Consider the following 15,614-nt stretch of genomic DNA (forward strand, 5'->3'; position numbering starts at 1 on the left):
CATGCAAGACGGAAATTGTTACTATGAAACTGCAGAGGATTAACTACCCACTGTCTTACATAACTTACTACTGAGCACATCTAGGGCTATCCTCTACCATAGCAAGGTTAGCTGTACAAGCAAAATGCATGTCTTATATTTGGGGACACGTTGCTGCATTGTGCAATCAGATAATCAAACATATCTGAACCATCATCATTTTCTTTTCAGTTCTCTCTGCTCTGTAGAGTACTGGGAGCCTGCAAGCTAAGAATTAGCCATCTATACACCTTATTGGATGATGCATAGCCCAGGCTGATGATTCCAGAATTTTACTTATTTAACGAAATAGTATAGTGAATAACTGAGTATTATTTCCAGTTCTACACGGACATTATTTTTTTTCTGTAAATAAGCAGTTGGTACTGCATTATGTAGTCAAAAACAGTTAACTGTGAAAACTGATGTAAGAATTTGGGACTTACTAGACCTGCCAGCATGACTTGAACAGCAGCGGTACCACCAGTGAGAACATCAGCATTTCCATGCTAATAACTTGCTGCAGATACTTCAGAGTCACTTGGAGGTCTCTGGCTGGGGACAATCAGATTAAGAAAGAAAAGCGACCAAAAACATTTCTTTCTGTACATGTATCTCAGTTCAAGTTGCTTTAGTACAAGAAGTGCTTTTAAAAGCAGCAGAAAATGGCAGCATTTGTAAAACTGCATCTTGTTTAAGTTAGGCCACTCGAGGTTTTGTACATCAGAACTTCTGATGTTTCCACAGCTTAAAATACTTTAAAATACTTTTTGAGTTCAAGATTTCAGTTAGTCTACAACCACATAAGGCAGCTGTAGAAACACTGGAAAAGTGGAAAGTGGGCTTTTACCATGCATTCTCTGTAAAAGAAACATACAAAAGCATTTATGCATCTGAGACAAGCGGTTGTTAAAAAGTTATAGAGAGAACACAACCATATCTTATCAGAGTGTTCCAATTTCTAGTCTATATTGTTCTGTCATCCAACCTCCAAAAAAAAGACACTGTTCGAATACATTTTTTATGTACACTTTTTCAGTGACTATACTTAGCTATGTTTAACTCTGTGTTAATGATCAGCTATAACATTTTCTGTCATTATATCCATATATAAACAAATCTGGAATCTCATGAAATATGCTTTAATGGTTGAGTTGACTTGTAGTTTTTCTGTATTGAGTCATAACTATGATTGGCAGTATTTTAAGGTTGCCAATTACTATGTAATTATGCATATATGGATTACTTTTTTTTCCCTTACATTTCTGTAATAAAATTGAACAGGTATTCTATGTATCCATATATATATGTTCTCCCTTAAACCAGTAACTATCTAGAACATGGCTTATAGCTGAATTTCCTTTATTTATTTTTGTAAGGACTGTTTGCTCATAAAACAGCATATCTATGCTAAAGAGTATCTCTCTCACCAGACTATTCAAAGCTAAGGACTAACAATACTAGCAAGAAAACATGGTGAGATCAGCATATCCTTTTCTGTCTCCTTGGACAAATACTTAATTAAAAAAATTGTTGTTCAGATCAATCTGCTGAATCAGATGTGCTATGAAAAGTCCATGTACTTAAGCAACCTGGATTGGGACACCCTCTGCTTGGCCTCCCCCCCCCCCCCCCTTTTTTTTTTTTCCCGTTCAGCTTCAGCTGCCTTAAAGGCGCTTTTTTCAGAAATGAGTAAACGACAGGAGGTGGAACTGTGAAAACTACTCACTCTTTTTTTCACAATGGTATCACATCTGGAAAGCGTATTTTGGTATCCTGAAGTTTGCTTCTGTAAACTGGGATGTGTAACAAAGTGACTACAGCTGGGTTACCTGTCCCAATGTTTCTTGGCAGATGAACACGGGAGATTTGGTTTTGACATTTTAGGGGCTGTTGCTCAGATTTTCCTGACTGTTTCCACAGATCTGCATCTAGGGGAGTATTAATCTCCTAGACAGTAGGGGAATAAGAGTACCCTTTTTTCATAGAGTTACTCATCACTTTACTCCTTTCTGGTGAACAGCAATCATTCATAAGACTTGCACACTATGATAGAGTAGATCGATTATTAAATTCCATGCATTCCCTCTCATTCTCCAAACAGTGCAATCAGAATTTAACCTTTGGAGCTTCATGGTGAAAAACTGTTAGCAAAAGGAGTCCCAAGTATAATAAAATTATTACACAGTTTTATTTTGAACATTTCGCATTTGTTTTAATACAAAATGATGTAGGTCAAGAAATAATTTACAAACTTTTAAGTTCTTATCCTGGCATTTGAAATAAGAATGATTCCAAAGGAAGTTTGTAAGCTATTCATAGGAAATTGTCGTTATGTACAAAATGTTTATTGACATGATTTAAACATCACATTTGTAAAAATGTGAACTGGATTGCTATCTAGCATATGAACTACAGGTAAAACCTGATAAGATAACTTGTTAGAACAAGTCATTGTTATCCAGTGCTAACAAAATAGACAGTAGCTTTCAGAGTTTTTTGATTTTCCTCCAAGGTTGTATTAGCCTCAAAGTCATTTCAGGGCTTTACTGCATTGTGAACAATATCCAAGCCCTCTTATGATTGCATAAAAATAATTTTTTGAAACATTATACATAAAACAACAGAAAGTTTGAGGCAATAAAGTAATATATTTTTTTATATAACCAAGTTTTTTTTTGGTTCTGTGAAGAATCATTTCATCATATCCCTTTTTTTTTCTGAGCAGAGTAAGTAAGCAATACTGAAGTAAAGCATTTTCATTTACCTGTAAAACGGTTTCTGCCCCAGACACTTCCTATCAAAGTAGGTTATTTAGGTAATATACTTTGCCAAAATGAATTGTCCCATGAGCAGTAGTACCCTGGCATGAACTTGTCAATTTTTTTAATGATTTTAATATTTTTGTAGCATGGGATTAATACAAAAATAAAATTACAGCTTATTTTTCAATCCAAAAAGTTAAAATAATTTCAAATCTTGCACCTTTCCAAGTATAAGACTGCAAATAGTCAACTGTGCATCCCCTACACAGAGACTCGTTTGACTCAATTATTTAAAAAAAAAAAATTTGTGTTGCAAAGTTCGAACTTGACAGTTTATCCCAAAAAGAGATTTACAATGAGAGGTGGCTCTATTTAAATATTTATGCTATAGATCTATATATTCCAAGTAAAAATACTTATATCTAGAATTCTGTGGAGAGTTATAATAATTAGGGTCCATAAATATTGCTGCAGTTCAATTACGGTACAATAATTACAAAATATAGAACATCTCTTTACAAATACAAATCAGTATATATTACAATTCATTTACAATAATTTCTACTATATAATTTTTAGCAAACTATCTTATCTAATTCTACTTTAACCTGGTTGCAAGTGCATTAGTAAGAATGCAATTATTCCAGTATGTTTTGCCCTTAACGTGATAGTCATAAAACAGACTATCTGAATGATATTTTCCTATGTAAACTGGTGTTACATGAGACAGAATATTCTTTACATAACTTCTTTTTCCAATGATCTCTAATAGGTAGAGCATGACAAACCGTATTTTAGAAGAGCATTAAGAAAAGAAATCAGGAGGCAGGTTTGAAAACAATATTAGAATGGATATGCAATGAATAGCTGATATGCTATTGAGCACTGAGGTAATGACATTATTGGTTGTCATCACTCATCTCGTTATTTCCCACGCAATTTTGTGCTGGACTTACACAGACATTTCATTGACAAAATCCTGCTCTACTACAAAGGACAGCAGCACAAGGTTGAAAGACAGGCAAGATATTACACCTCAGAATCCTACTCTAGCCCTCAAAAAACTGATTGTCAGAACCTGCTTGGTTTCAAAATAACCTTATCCCTACAGAGGAACTGAAGATTCTGTGGGAGGAGCTTGACGTACCGCAACTCCGATCACATTTCAGCAACCCGGAGATAATCTATTTATTAGTTATGGCTTCCTTGAGGTGTGACATCACTTGTACAAAACTTGATTGGTTATTAATTCCAACTAGTGCCTAGCATCTTTAAACTATGAGGCACTTTTTCTGTTATTAAAATCATTTTCCTTGCTAAATACTATAAGCTTGTAATGCATATCATTTCATCAGCTAAGTCTTCTTCATACCGTCCTGGTTCTGGTTCTTCATCGCTGTAGCCAGGACCAAAGTCTTGAAGTTCATAATCTTGTCTGCTTAAAATGGGAAACATATCCCCATTGGTCCCATTGCTAATATTTCCATTGAGAAGATTACTTGCTGCGCTTTCCATCTCATCAATAGTCATGTCACACGCATCAGCAATCTCGTGTTTTGTAGCTGAAACAAATTTAGGGTCTTTTGCATACCTTCCTAGGCCTTCAGATATAAGTACCTGGCAGATGGAGAGGACAGAATGAGATATAAAGTGGAATTATGGAAGAACATTCAGATCATAAAAATGTTTTTCATTTGTGGAAAATACTAGAAACTCCATGTTAAATCACAAATCAATGATCCAAGTGATAGATGGAAGCAAGAACAGTAACTATGATACTCAGAAATGCAATACGTTATTTTACTTATCTTCAAATCCTTTTTTTTATAATACAAAGGAATTCTTAGCATTCTTTAGTATACTACAACTCAAACCTCGTGGTCCTTATTCATCCTCTCCACACCCAGTATATTGATTCATAGAGTTCTTGTTCTTTTATTCAGATTACTTTAAAAATAGTGATGTATTTATATAGAAAAAAATACAGAGAAAACTGGTGTATGTGTTATCCTTCCCCTGTCAGCCCTTGTAGAAGGATACTTCACAACTAATCCTCATTGTCTAATAAACTTAAATTTCATTTTAAATCCTGTCCTTGAAGCGTTTCCAATTTTCCTTCCACATATTTCTTGCAGTTTGATTTCCAGCTCCCTGACACTGATGTTAAGATTTGGATTTACCTGAAATCCTTTACAACATGACAACTGAGAAGAAGTTCCCCTATCTTTACCTAAAAACCATTTCATTTGAAAGTGAAAATACCACATTTTCAGGGAGATCATATGAACTGAGCCATGTGCTTTTTAAAGTTAACATAAAAACTGAGCAGACACACTTGACTACTTCAGAGGTTTCTGCAATACTTACTGCTTCTACCAAACTGTCTGCGCTCCTCTGTTTGTCACTATGTTTATGCCTAAAGTCGTTAGGTACAGTTAAATTGGCTGGTGTAAATGTTCGGTAGGAAATATCTGGGTCATCTGTGTACCAGGAGCTCCTGTGCAAGGAAGGCAGGCTACCATTCATATGCTCTGTAGATTCAGCCCTGTCAACTTGGATTAGAGGTGTGTAATACGGAGTGCAGTCCCTGTTGGGAGGGGTTGCAGGAGGGGTTGCCCAGGAACGTGTTGAACGACTTGGTGAATGTTTATGAGCTTTACTGGAATCCAGACCTGCAACAGCCATGACCTGGTGTGGGGAAGAATTTTAAAACTTAGAGAATTCAAATGCTCAGTCATACCCATTTCTGATTTTAGCAAACAAGCTGTTCAAGAAGCAGCTATGCAAAGTTAGCATTTTGTGATGTTTAAGAATCACGTAAAAGAGGAACAGAAATGCAATTAGTAGATAGAAGATAAAATTGTATTTTTTTCTGTTATTATAACTGGTTTAAGCACTTTGCTTTCCTCAGCCTCTGAGGAAGAGTGACCTGGCATCATTGAGAATTGTTGAAAAACTTTTCTTATTGGTACAAGTCCTCTCTGCCTGATGATGAAGCAGGGGATAGGAGCCTTGTGCCACAGAAAGATTTTGTTTGGTCATATGAAACCAAATGATTCCATTTAATTTGAAGTAATTAAAAACATCAAAAAATGAATAAGACTACATGCCACAAGATGTAGTTTAGATCAAGTAAGTAGATGTAAATACAATGTAATAGGAAGCAATAATCTGATTCACACAAATCAGATTCAGCTCCAGACACAGAACATGAACTAATTTATATTCACCATATATTGCCTATGCTTGTTAAAACGCCTTTTAATTATCCCAAAGCACCTTTTTATTTCACAGCAACATCCTCATGCATTGTAATGACCATCTAGTGCTATATATCTCTATTACATGACATACTGGGAACTGCAAGATTGTCTTTACAAATTCAAATTCATTGTCCTATTTTCATTGAAACAACACCAGTTTTTATACAGCACCAAATGAAACAGTGCGCTTTGACTCAGAGATAAACCATTAAGATAAACTTTTGTTTTACTAAATCCTTACGCAGGTAGAAAATACTGCAGTCACTGAGGTTTGCACACAAAGTACTGACTCGCAGATTTTTCCTGTTTCCCCCGACTTAGTAGATCGGTGGAAGATCTTCAGGAACTCACCCAGGTGACCAAGGGCTGTACAAATTACCATTTTCTCAGGGCCACATGAGAGCTGAGTAATGAGCTGCAGAAAATGTATAGGTTGTACCTGCAAACTCTTGCAAATGCAGCTGAGTAACTCCATGTGCAAAGAGCAATCAATGGTTGCCACATTATTCAGCCCTGGTCAAAACTAGGGTTTGCCAGCTGCTTGTTCCACTTAAAGAATCACAGGGAAAACTACCCACTTTCAATGTTTTGTAGAAGGCAGATGTTAGAGAAGCCTTGCATCTAGCAACTACCAGAAATAACATGGTACACACGTGGCCTGGAAGTAGCACACAGGCAAACTGCAAAATCCACTAGTACTGTTTCAAGCAGCAATGACAGTCAGAGGTACAATATGGAAGCTACAAAGATGGAATTCATTATTAGTTTAGAAAAAAATTTGGATTTACCTGCTGCTGCATTAAGTGAAGTGGTAAAGCAGTGCGATGGTGGAAATTTGGAGAGAGTGGTATGTCATCTTGACTACTTTGTCGGCGGAGGCATTCAAAGTTAAAGGAAGATCGTCTATTTGCTACAGGGAAACCATAATTCATTAGGAAAATAAAATACTTTCTTTTCCTCCAGGTTTATTATTTCCAGAATTTCAGTGTGGGCCAACTAGCACACAAATAAAAAGATATCCTTCCAGTGAGAAATAAAGTCTGCTAACAGAAGTAAGCAACTGGTAATAAATAAAGGATAGATTCAGCACATGAGCAAACACGGTCCTAGGCAGAAACATGAGCAGCCTAACGTGACGCAGTTTGAAGCAGCTCTGTTGACAAAGCAAGCGTTGTGTAATGCTGCAAATTGATTCAGACAATTCAGAGTTTTGCTGTAAAATTCTGTGAATAGTTAAAAAGAGTTTATTCCTTCCTCCCCATAAACTCTTCATTCTAATGAGCTGGATTTCCCCAAGAAAATACCAAATGCCCAGTTCCCTGGAAGAAGTGTGCAATATGAAAAGCCACGTTCAAGTCCAAGTCAACTAAACGTTATCGATTCCTGATGTTTGTTGTGTTACCTAAGACAATGATAAGCCATGCTTTCTGCTGTTGTGAAGAACATTTACTGCTCATGTAAATGCCAGAAAGGAAAAAAAAATGTAGAAATCTAAACTGGATCTAGATGTTTGGCTCATGAGGAATTGTTTCATCTGGTCTTGGTGAAAGCCTGTGGAACGATGGATAGCAGCACATGGTGACATTCCTCTGTGTTAGTTTCAGTGTGAAGAAAACCTGGATGCTGAACAGCAGCTGGGATCCAGCTATGTCCTCATCGGAAAACTGGAAAAAGCCTGACAGCACAAAGGAATGATAAAAAATTTTGCTCTCTTGGAACTAATGGAAAGTTGTATCTTTTTTCCAACACCAGGAATGTTGTGAAGAGAGTTGAAGAGTTAATTGCCATAAACTCTAGATTCATCATAGTTATCACCGGCCCCTTAATGCTGGATAGCAACGACTGAGGTTCCCTGAAGAGCCACAAGATGAAACCAGGCTCCTCCAAAAGGCGATTCAGTCTACTTTTAATACAAACTCTGCATCTCTTTTCATTAACTCTATAGCAAATTATATATACCGGAACATCAGTCTGTACCCTAGCTCCTGATCCTAACAAATGCTAAATGTCCCAATTCTGAAATGAATAATAAATAAAATAAAATAAATAAATAAATAAAATAAAATAAAATAAAATAAAATAAAATAAAATAAAATAAAATAAAATAAAATAACATAACATAAAATAAATAAAGCTCCCTTGTCCAAAACAGGACATTTTGCAGATGTTTCTCTCCAGAAGACAGATGGAAAGAACATGAGAATTAGTTCTCAGTGCACTTCTGGAAGTTACTCAGATAATACAGTGATGAGTTTGCTATAAAAACCTCTAGAAGGCCTGACGGAACTGGATTTACTCACTATAGTACTCCTCAATTTACTCACTATAGTACTCAGCCAAGATAATGGATGTTACATGAACTTGGGTTGAATTCAGATGCTAGTAGAAAAACTTCAATGCAATGTTGCCAGTACTTTTTTAACACTTTAAGTGAGAACATGAAGGCTTCCTCCCAAATCAAAGAGCACATAAACTAACTACAAATAATAGCCTTGAACTTCTTTTAAAATCTGCTGAGATACCGAGCCTCTAAAATTTCTCATCTGTGCCCCCGAACATTAAAAAAACAGTTATGACAGGAGGCCTGACTGTGCTCTTGTGCCATTATACTGGTGTAAGTCAAAGGGCTTTTCTGAAGCTCTTCCTATGCTACCCTTATGCAATTTAGATCAGAAGTAGGTCCTCTTATCCTAGGATATCAAATACCCTCTTATCTAGTGCATTTATCTAGCTGCTTGCATGTAAGAAAGAGCACCCTGCTTAGTTCACCCTATTGGTGAACTTCCTCTAAAGACATCTGTTGTATACTCTCATCATCTTCATCAGAAAAGTTAAATGGAGCCAAAAGGCTGCAGTCACAGGAAGCCTTCAGCCCTTCCAACACTTCCACAGGAAGACCCCAGAGGATTTTTACAAGAAGGCTGTTATCCTACAGTTTATGGAACAGATACCTGAAGCATCCATCTCTCTGGCTTAAAATTCCTCTGCTATCAGAGCATCTTTCTAGATGTACAGAAATCTCCTTTCACAGCCTCCCCTTTGTCTGAAATCTTTCCCTGCTGATGCTGGAGGAAAGCCAGCAGCTTTCTGTACACTGACATTCAGCTGAGCTGAGCTATTTACCCTTTGTAGAATGAGACTCAGTCCTTGTGCTTTTTCCATCTGCACCGCTTAGGGTCAGAAAGTCACAGGCTTATCCTCAGGAGCTGCATGCCATACATTTGCAGATGGCACTGTGTATATGGTCAGAGCACTCAGGGATGTGTGTAACAGACCTGGCAGTGCTGACCATGCTATACCTGAGCACACTTAGGGACACTGTGGGGTGGCATGGAGGTGAGTTTTGTTTCTCACGCACCCACCCCTCCACACCAACCCTTGTTAGTTTAACACTCGAAGGCAGTTTAGTTTGCACTTTGCAACCCAGACAAAGTGCTTCCTCCCTGTGAAGTGTCAGAAGGCCAAACTCCAAAACCTTTGCATCTGCGCCTCATTTCACCAGAGGATTAGCACTGCTAACCTCCGTAGTATGGCCTGGAACATACAAAAACAAAATTAGAGGATAAGAAGCCTGAAAGGTCTTGGTAATGCAGACAGAGAAACACTGTGCTTGAGGGGAAGGGAAACCAGGGAAACCAAGTGAAGGATCTGAGAACTAAAAGAAAAGACAGTTAAAGAAATGAGTAAAAAACATATGTTGGCAAAAATAATTCAATCTATACACTGAAATGTTTTCCCAATCAGGAGCAGCACAGAATTTTAAGGTATGTTCTACAGATGGCAGAGTGAATTTCCAATGTAAATCTGAGATAAGATGCTTGGTCCGGGATAACACTGTTATTTTTCACAGGGACTTGAGATACACATTAAAAATCTAAAGGCATTCCAAAGTTCTTTGGGCAGAAAAACAAAACAAAAACTATCAAAAAACCCACAACCCAACACCATTAAGCTCTCTCTTGGTTCTGTTTTCCCTGAAAACTGCTATATTTCAGTCTAGTGTTTACTAAAGCAGCAGGAGGTAAAGATGTAAATGGAAGCGGTCCCAGTGCCAATAAGCAGCATGTCTGCCAAGAGACGGGGACATGCCAGCAGGTCCGGAGGTGTTCCAGAGGGATAATGGCAGCACAGCACATCTGTGGGTCTGGATAAAGGGGGCACAGACTGAATCCCTCTGATCAAAGTTTCAGAGAAAACTACTGCTGTGTTCTACCTTGCTCTTTCTTCATTTACCAATTCAAGTTAAAACTAGCAGTTAAATCAATTATTTTCATATTACTGCATGAGTGAGGCAAGAGATACTAAAAAGGCTGACTTGTGTGCTAGAATCTGTAGGTTGAACAATGTCTCAGGATGGATAGGTTCTTCTGCTGTACACAGTAATCTGCTAGCAACATTCATCGAGAAATGTCTTGTTTGAAATCCAAGTTACAAAGAAACATTTTGAAACTGGAAAACGTCTTAATGAATTTAAATAATTCTGGATTTGCAAACAAATTGTTCTTAATATACTTACGTGTTGGTGTTGGAGGTAGCAGCCGTCTCCTAGGAGATCTTTTTGTATCGTAACAGGTCTGTGAATCGTCTTCCTCAAAAAACCCATGTGGGTGATGGTAACCTTTTGGTCTCTCAAAATCTGAGTCATGGCAGTGATGTCTACAGTGGTAATCATATATATGCCTGAGTTAAAGTACAATTAAAGTAAATGTTATTTCAGAGTTTCTGTAAGTTGATCTACTTAGGTGTTTTCTCGAAGATAACCAAACAAAACCAAGTATAACTACATTATATAATTACGTGACTCAGTTTTAAAACCTATGTTCTGTATGCAAACTGATTTTGAGATAGTGAGCATAAACTTTTCTATCAGTATAATTACATTATAAATTCTCGGATTAATTTTTTGTCAAACTATATTTTCAATGAAGTTATTTTTACCATTACAAGCAAAAATGTACATTGCTTAAAAAACAAAAACAATATTCTGTTCTGTTCCTGCCATTCTCTTTTGTGAAACCTAGCTATGGAACACAGAAACCCAGAGAATGGAATTCAGCCTTTTACACTTAGATACCTGTCAAAAATCAAATCCTGTAAGGTTATTATTTGGCTGTAATTATCATATCAAAAATAAGTGGCCTGAGAATTCTGTATAACTTAGTTTTTATGCAAATCTTAGCTGCTGTGCAATCCAACAAGATGCACGTGAGTGTGCCAATCTTGTCAAAATTCAGATGGCAAAAAAGATAGGAGAGGAGGAGGAGAATAAAGCATGTCTGGCAGTTGTGCATATTCATTTACGGCTCTAAGATAAAAGGCAATAAATTCCTCCACTACTTTTGAGCAGTTGTTAAATTTACTCATCAGAGGGAAGCACAGCTATTGTAAGGAAGAACACCACAATCTACTGAAGATCTTTTAAGTCCAAATGAGAAGTTAGGACCTGACATTGCTGAAGCCATGTCACAGCAGTAATACTCAAGCCAAAGTAACTTAGGAACCACTCTTCTAAAGTTAGGAAACCCTATCCCAGTCCACTTCCAAAGACCGTGTGAAACAAAGCTGCAGTGAAAAGCTTCAATTTATCAAAATTAAATTAAGGCTTTTTTTTTTTTTCCCCTTAAATCTAAAATTAAGTTATTGAATGCAAAGATCAAAGGAGTTAAATACAAACAATCAGGTAACAGTTGTTAAATACAACTGGACCTTGAAAAAAAACAAACTAACCCTATGTGATAGAAATACCACTACTGGGCTACTATTCTGAGTTTTGGCCAGAGAAAACACAAATGAGTGAGAAAACTGAGAGGAACTGGGTTACAAAACGAGAACTGTGCAGTTACAGCAAGGAGCCTCTGGTCAATACAAGTCTGCACATAACAATGTAATACAAATATGTAACAATACAAATGTGTAATACAAATGTGTAACAAATGCCAATATGCTGACTGAAATGCAATCTATGACATTTCCATAAAACATATGAACAAACCATAAAAACTATCCATTCCAATCACCTAAAGGCTAGGAAAACGTGACAGTAATTGTATCAGGGAGACAGAAAATGGTGCTGAGAGGAACATTATTAATGAAGTGGTAATAATGAAAATTTTCAAAAGGAAGACATCCAATTCATTAGTTAAGCTAATACTACAAGAAGAAAACCATTTCTAAAAGTTTTTTTTATCTGACCTTAACCCTTAATTCCACTGTAATTGAAATTTTGTTTATAAACAAAAGGCTTCTTTGGTTATGCACTACTTTATACTAGTTTATACTCCGTTCAAATGAACTTTCTGCTTTGCTTAAAATCTTGTACAGAACTTTTGCTGAATCCAGCGCTTGATGCCAAACACAAAGGTTTGCAGAACCTACACTATTTCTATTCACCATTTCACTTTCCAGCAGTTGTGGAGTATTAACTTCATTAGAAAATTTTCACTCTAAGTACTCCTAGTGGAGCATATATGGATACATACATATGTTCCTGAAATCTTTTCTCAGTTTAACAAATATCCTCACCTGCTTCCTGACAACATGCTGTCTTCCTCATAATATTCTTCTCCACTAAAATATTCCTGTTCTCCCAAATAATGATCATCATTGCAATAGTCTCGAACTTCACGTTCTTCACGGCAAATAGTAGGTCGACGTCCATCACCAGAGTCAGACCTGTGAGCAGCAAACAAATACTTGGGACTGATTATAGTTTAGACATAGCTCTTTGAAGGTGCATTCAATAAAAAAGAACTAACAACTCAGGCAGAATGTGACTTTATAGTAAATTCTGTAGAACTACAGTTCAGAATAGAAGCAGTTTACCTGTTTTTTCATGACCTTCCTTTATTTGTTTATGGTACAAATATGAAAAGAATTAACATGGGGATGTTCTGTGAAGTTGAATACATTTAAGACATTTACAAAATATAAATTCAGAGTACTTGGCAGAAAAACAGGCTCTCTCAAATCTCGGAAGGTTGCCACATAGTTAAAATATTAAGGAGCATTCACTGAGGTCTTCGAAGAAAAATGCATGTCCAAATCTAGACACTAAAAACTACCACTGAACGTACATTTAGCAATGCACTTCAAATAACACACTACATCTAATTTTAAAATCTTGCCTTAGAAAATATTCAGATACAAGGCCAGGATACATTTTGGGCCCCCTATAAATGGGATCATGCATAGAAGTATTTACAAAAGCTAACATCATTTTTTTTTCCATTTTATGCAAGTCAATCTTAAACAAGGACTACCACCAGGTGTGATCTTTTGTTTGCTGAAAACTCCACAAACCTGTGCAGACTTTAGGAGGGTTTGAATAGTTTTGAACTATAAGAGAAGTTTACCATTTTAGAATAAACAGTGGAAAATCTGACTTAGCATTCTTCACTACAATTTATCAGCATATGCATTGTCATGCAGTTAGTCTGGAGAACTATACTGCTTCTTAAAACGAACAAAGAAAAAAAAACACTATTGTGTGCTTTTCAATTATATCAGAACAAAATAAACTCACCTAATGTATGTTTCGTAGTAGCGGGTTCTATCCAGGTAAGCCATGAAGTTATGGAGAAAGATACTTTAAAATCAGGTAGTTTTGAGAAATTCATTGGTGATTACATTGTCTGTACTGTAACTAATAATTTCATTTTAAAGAAAATGACTATTTTCAAACCTTATTAAAGTTGTACCATTTTCACACATATCAAAGCTATAGTTTAAGTTTTGTACATTAATAGGGAACTGAAATGAAGCTAAATATATGAATTAGTTTAATGCAGCACACTTTTTCTTATAGTGGATATAGAAATATAATAGAAATATAGAATATTTCTATATTCTATATTTCTATATTCTATATTCTATTCAATAGAAATATAGAATATAGAATAATAGAAATATAGATAAACATATACATTAATTTAAACGCAAATATTATTTTTGTAAGTTTACCTTCTACTGCTTGGCCTTCTACGTTTCTCATGATCAGCTCTGGGGTATGAATGGTAACCATTTTCAGATCTATATTCATGATTTCCAAAATTTGTATGTTTTCCGTGGACAACTTTGGACACGTTGGCGTTATTGAGATTGGCATTTGTTGAGTTTGGAACTTGCTTTCCTACTGAGTTGTGGTTATGATGATTGTGGTATATAGAATTTCCTGTCTGAGGATATGGATTTTTCTCAGTGTCACTTGCAGATGGAATTGAAGGCCGTTGAACATGTAAGGGACGGTGTGTGGTGTTGATCTGTTGAAATGAATCTCGTCTGTCACTGCTAATATGGTTTATGTGGTTGCCAAAGAGGGCACCATTCCTCTGTTTTAGGGGAAGAGAAAGAAAAAATAACATCAGATACCTTAGCAAAACACATTTCTGACAGCGATGACTTACTTCTCTCCTACATGCATATGAAGTACCAAATAAACTGTGATTTTTCTTTCTAATTTATGACGCTTCAGATGGGATCTGCTGAAGTGATAGAGATGTGATTGTGATAATGACAATATTTGTATTTCAGAGTCAAATCAGTGAACATTATTCTTTTTCCATACAACTAAATGTGACATCCAGCTTACTCTGTGTTTTGTTACGCAAGAGAAGCCTAGATTCCCCTACATGAAGAACATGCACCAAATTCCTCAGAAAGCGACAGGTCTGTGTAATTTCTGAGAACACTTCAGTGGAATTCTCTCCTATTTTCTCAGAGCATCGGTTTGCAACAGGTGTCACTCAGACCGGATGGAGTGCCATGCAACAGTTTGCAAGCATATCTCAAGTAGATAGCATTAACTTCAGTGGTTCCATTCTTTCTCCTTGCAGAGGTATAAGAAAGAGCAGTAACTCTTTATTAGTTCTGAGAGTGAAATGGATGATGAGAAAGAATGAAGTGATAAATTATGGCTATGACATGCAGCTCTCTTTTCCATCTAACCCAGATTATGTAGCCTCCCTGTCTAGCCAGGGGTGTGTCTTGGATGACAGCAGTCTGTCTTGAAGCTCAATCTAGAGAAGACAGGAGGTAATGATGGTTGGCAGAGAAATGCATCTACTGATGGTCACTGCACCACTGTCTCCAGTACCACATCCTCCTTTTTTGTAAAGGTGGACAGCAAGCTATGAGCTTCTGACAACTACTGCAGGAACATGCCTTTACATCTACTTCTTCTGAAACGTTGCAAAGAATTAAGTTTTCTTGCTAGCTGAAAAACAGTTTGCTGATTACAATATCAACTTTAAGTGCTCACCATTAGCCTGAATAGCTAAAGCATAAAAGAGGAAAACCAACTTTTTTTCCCAATTAATTCTTATTGATATCCCTCACAGGAAACTGGAACTGGCATTTGTGAGTTGACTTCTGTGCAATTCTAGGCATTCTTTTAAAATATGCAGCTCTGCAACTCTTGTGGTTTGGCTGCCTAGAAGTTCATCTCTTCTTCCTACCCACCACTGCAGATGTTAAGACATTTCCCGTTTAAACCTTGCCACTATCTCAGTTTGAGCTGTCTTCATAGGCACATGCAAGACTCACACATTTCTTAGGACTTACTTAAGAAAAA

General features: G+C 36.6%; 1 protein-coding gene across 26 annotated transcripts in view; it reads right to left on the bottom strand.

The window, feature by feature from the left end:
• Nucleotides 1-2,187: 2,187 nt before the first annotated feature.
• The window catches only part of CACNA1D (calcium voltage-gated channel subunit alpha1 D), a 186,600-nt gene continuing 173,173 nt past the window's right edge, over nucleotides 2,188-15,614 (bottom strand). For 21 of the 26 annotated variants that reach the window (XM_083795885.1, XM_083795894.1, XM_083795883.1 and 18 more), the window contains 7 exons: nucleotides 14,006-14,373; nucleotides 13,569-13,595; nucleotides 12,569-12,718; nucleotides 10,563-10,726; nucleotides 6,835-6,956; nucleotides 5,151-5,471; nucleotides 2,188-4,400 (listed from right to left, as the gene is read on the bottom strand). In XM_083795885.1, the coding sequence (XP_083652011.1) occupies nucleotides 4,107-4,400; nucleotides 5,151-5,471; nucleotides 6,835-6,956; nucleotides 10,563-10,726; nucleotides 12,569-12,718; nucleotides 13,569-13,595; nucleotides 14,006-14,373 (1,446 nt within the window). In that variant the 3' untranslated portion in view covers nucleotides 2,188-4,106. Of the gene's footprint in view, nucleotides 4,401-5,150; nucleotides 5,472-6,834; nucleotides 6,957-10,562; nucleotides 10,727-12,568; nucleotides 12,719-13,568; nucleotides 13,596-13,980; nucleotides 14,374-15,614 lie in introns of those variants that run through there. The other 5 variants (XM_083795888.1, XM_083795901.1, XM_083795900.1 and 2 more) reach the window with 4 other exon arrangements.

The sequence above is a fragment of the Anser anser genome (assembly GCF_964211835.1).
Source record: "Anser anser genome assembly, chromosome: 12".
In the NCBI taxonomy this organism is placed as follows: Eukaryota; Metazoa; Chordata; class Aves; order Anseriformes; family Anatidae; genus Anser; species Anser anser.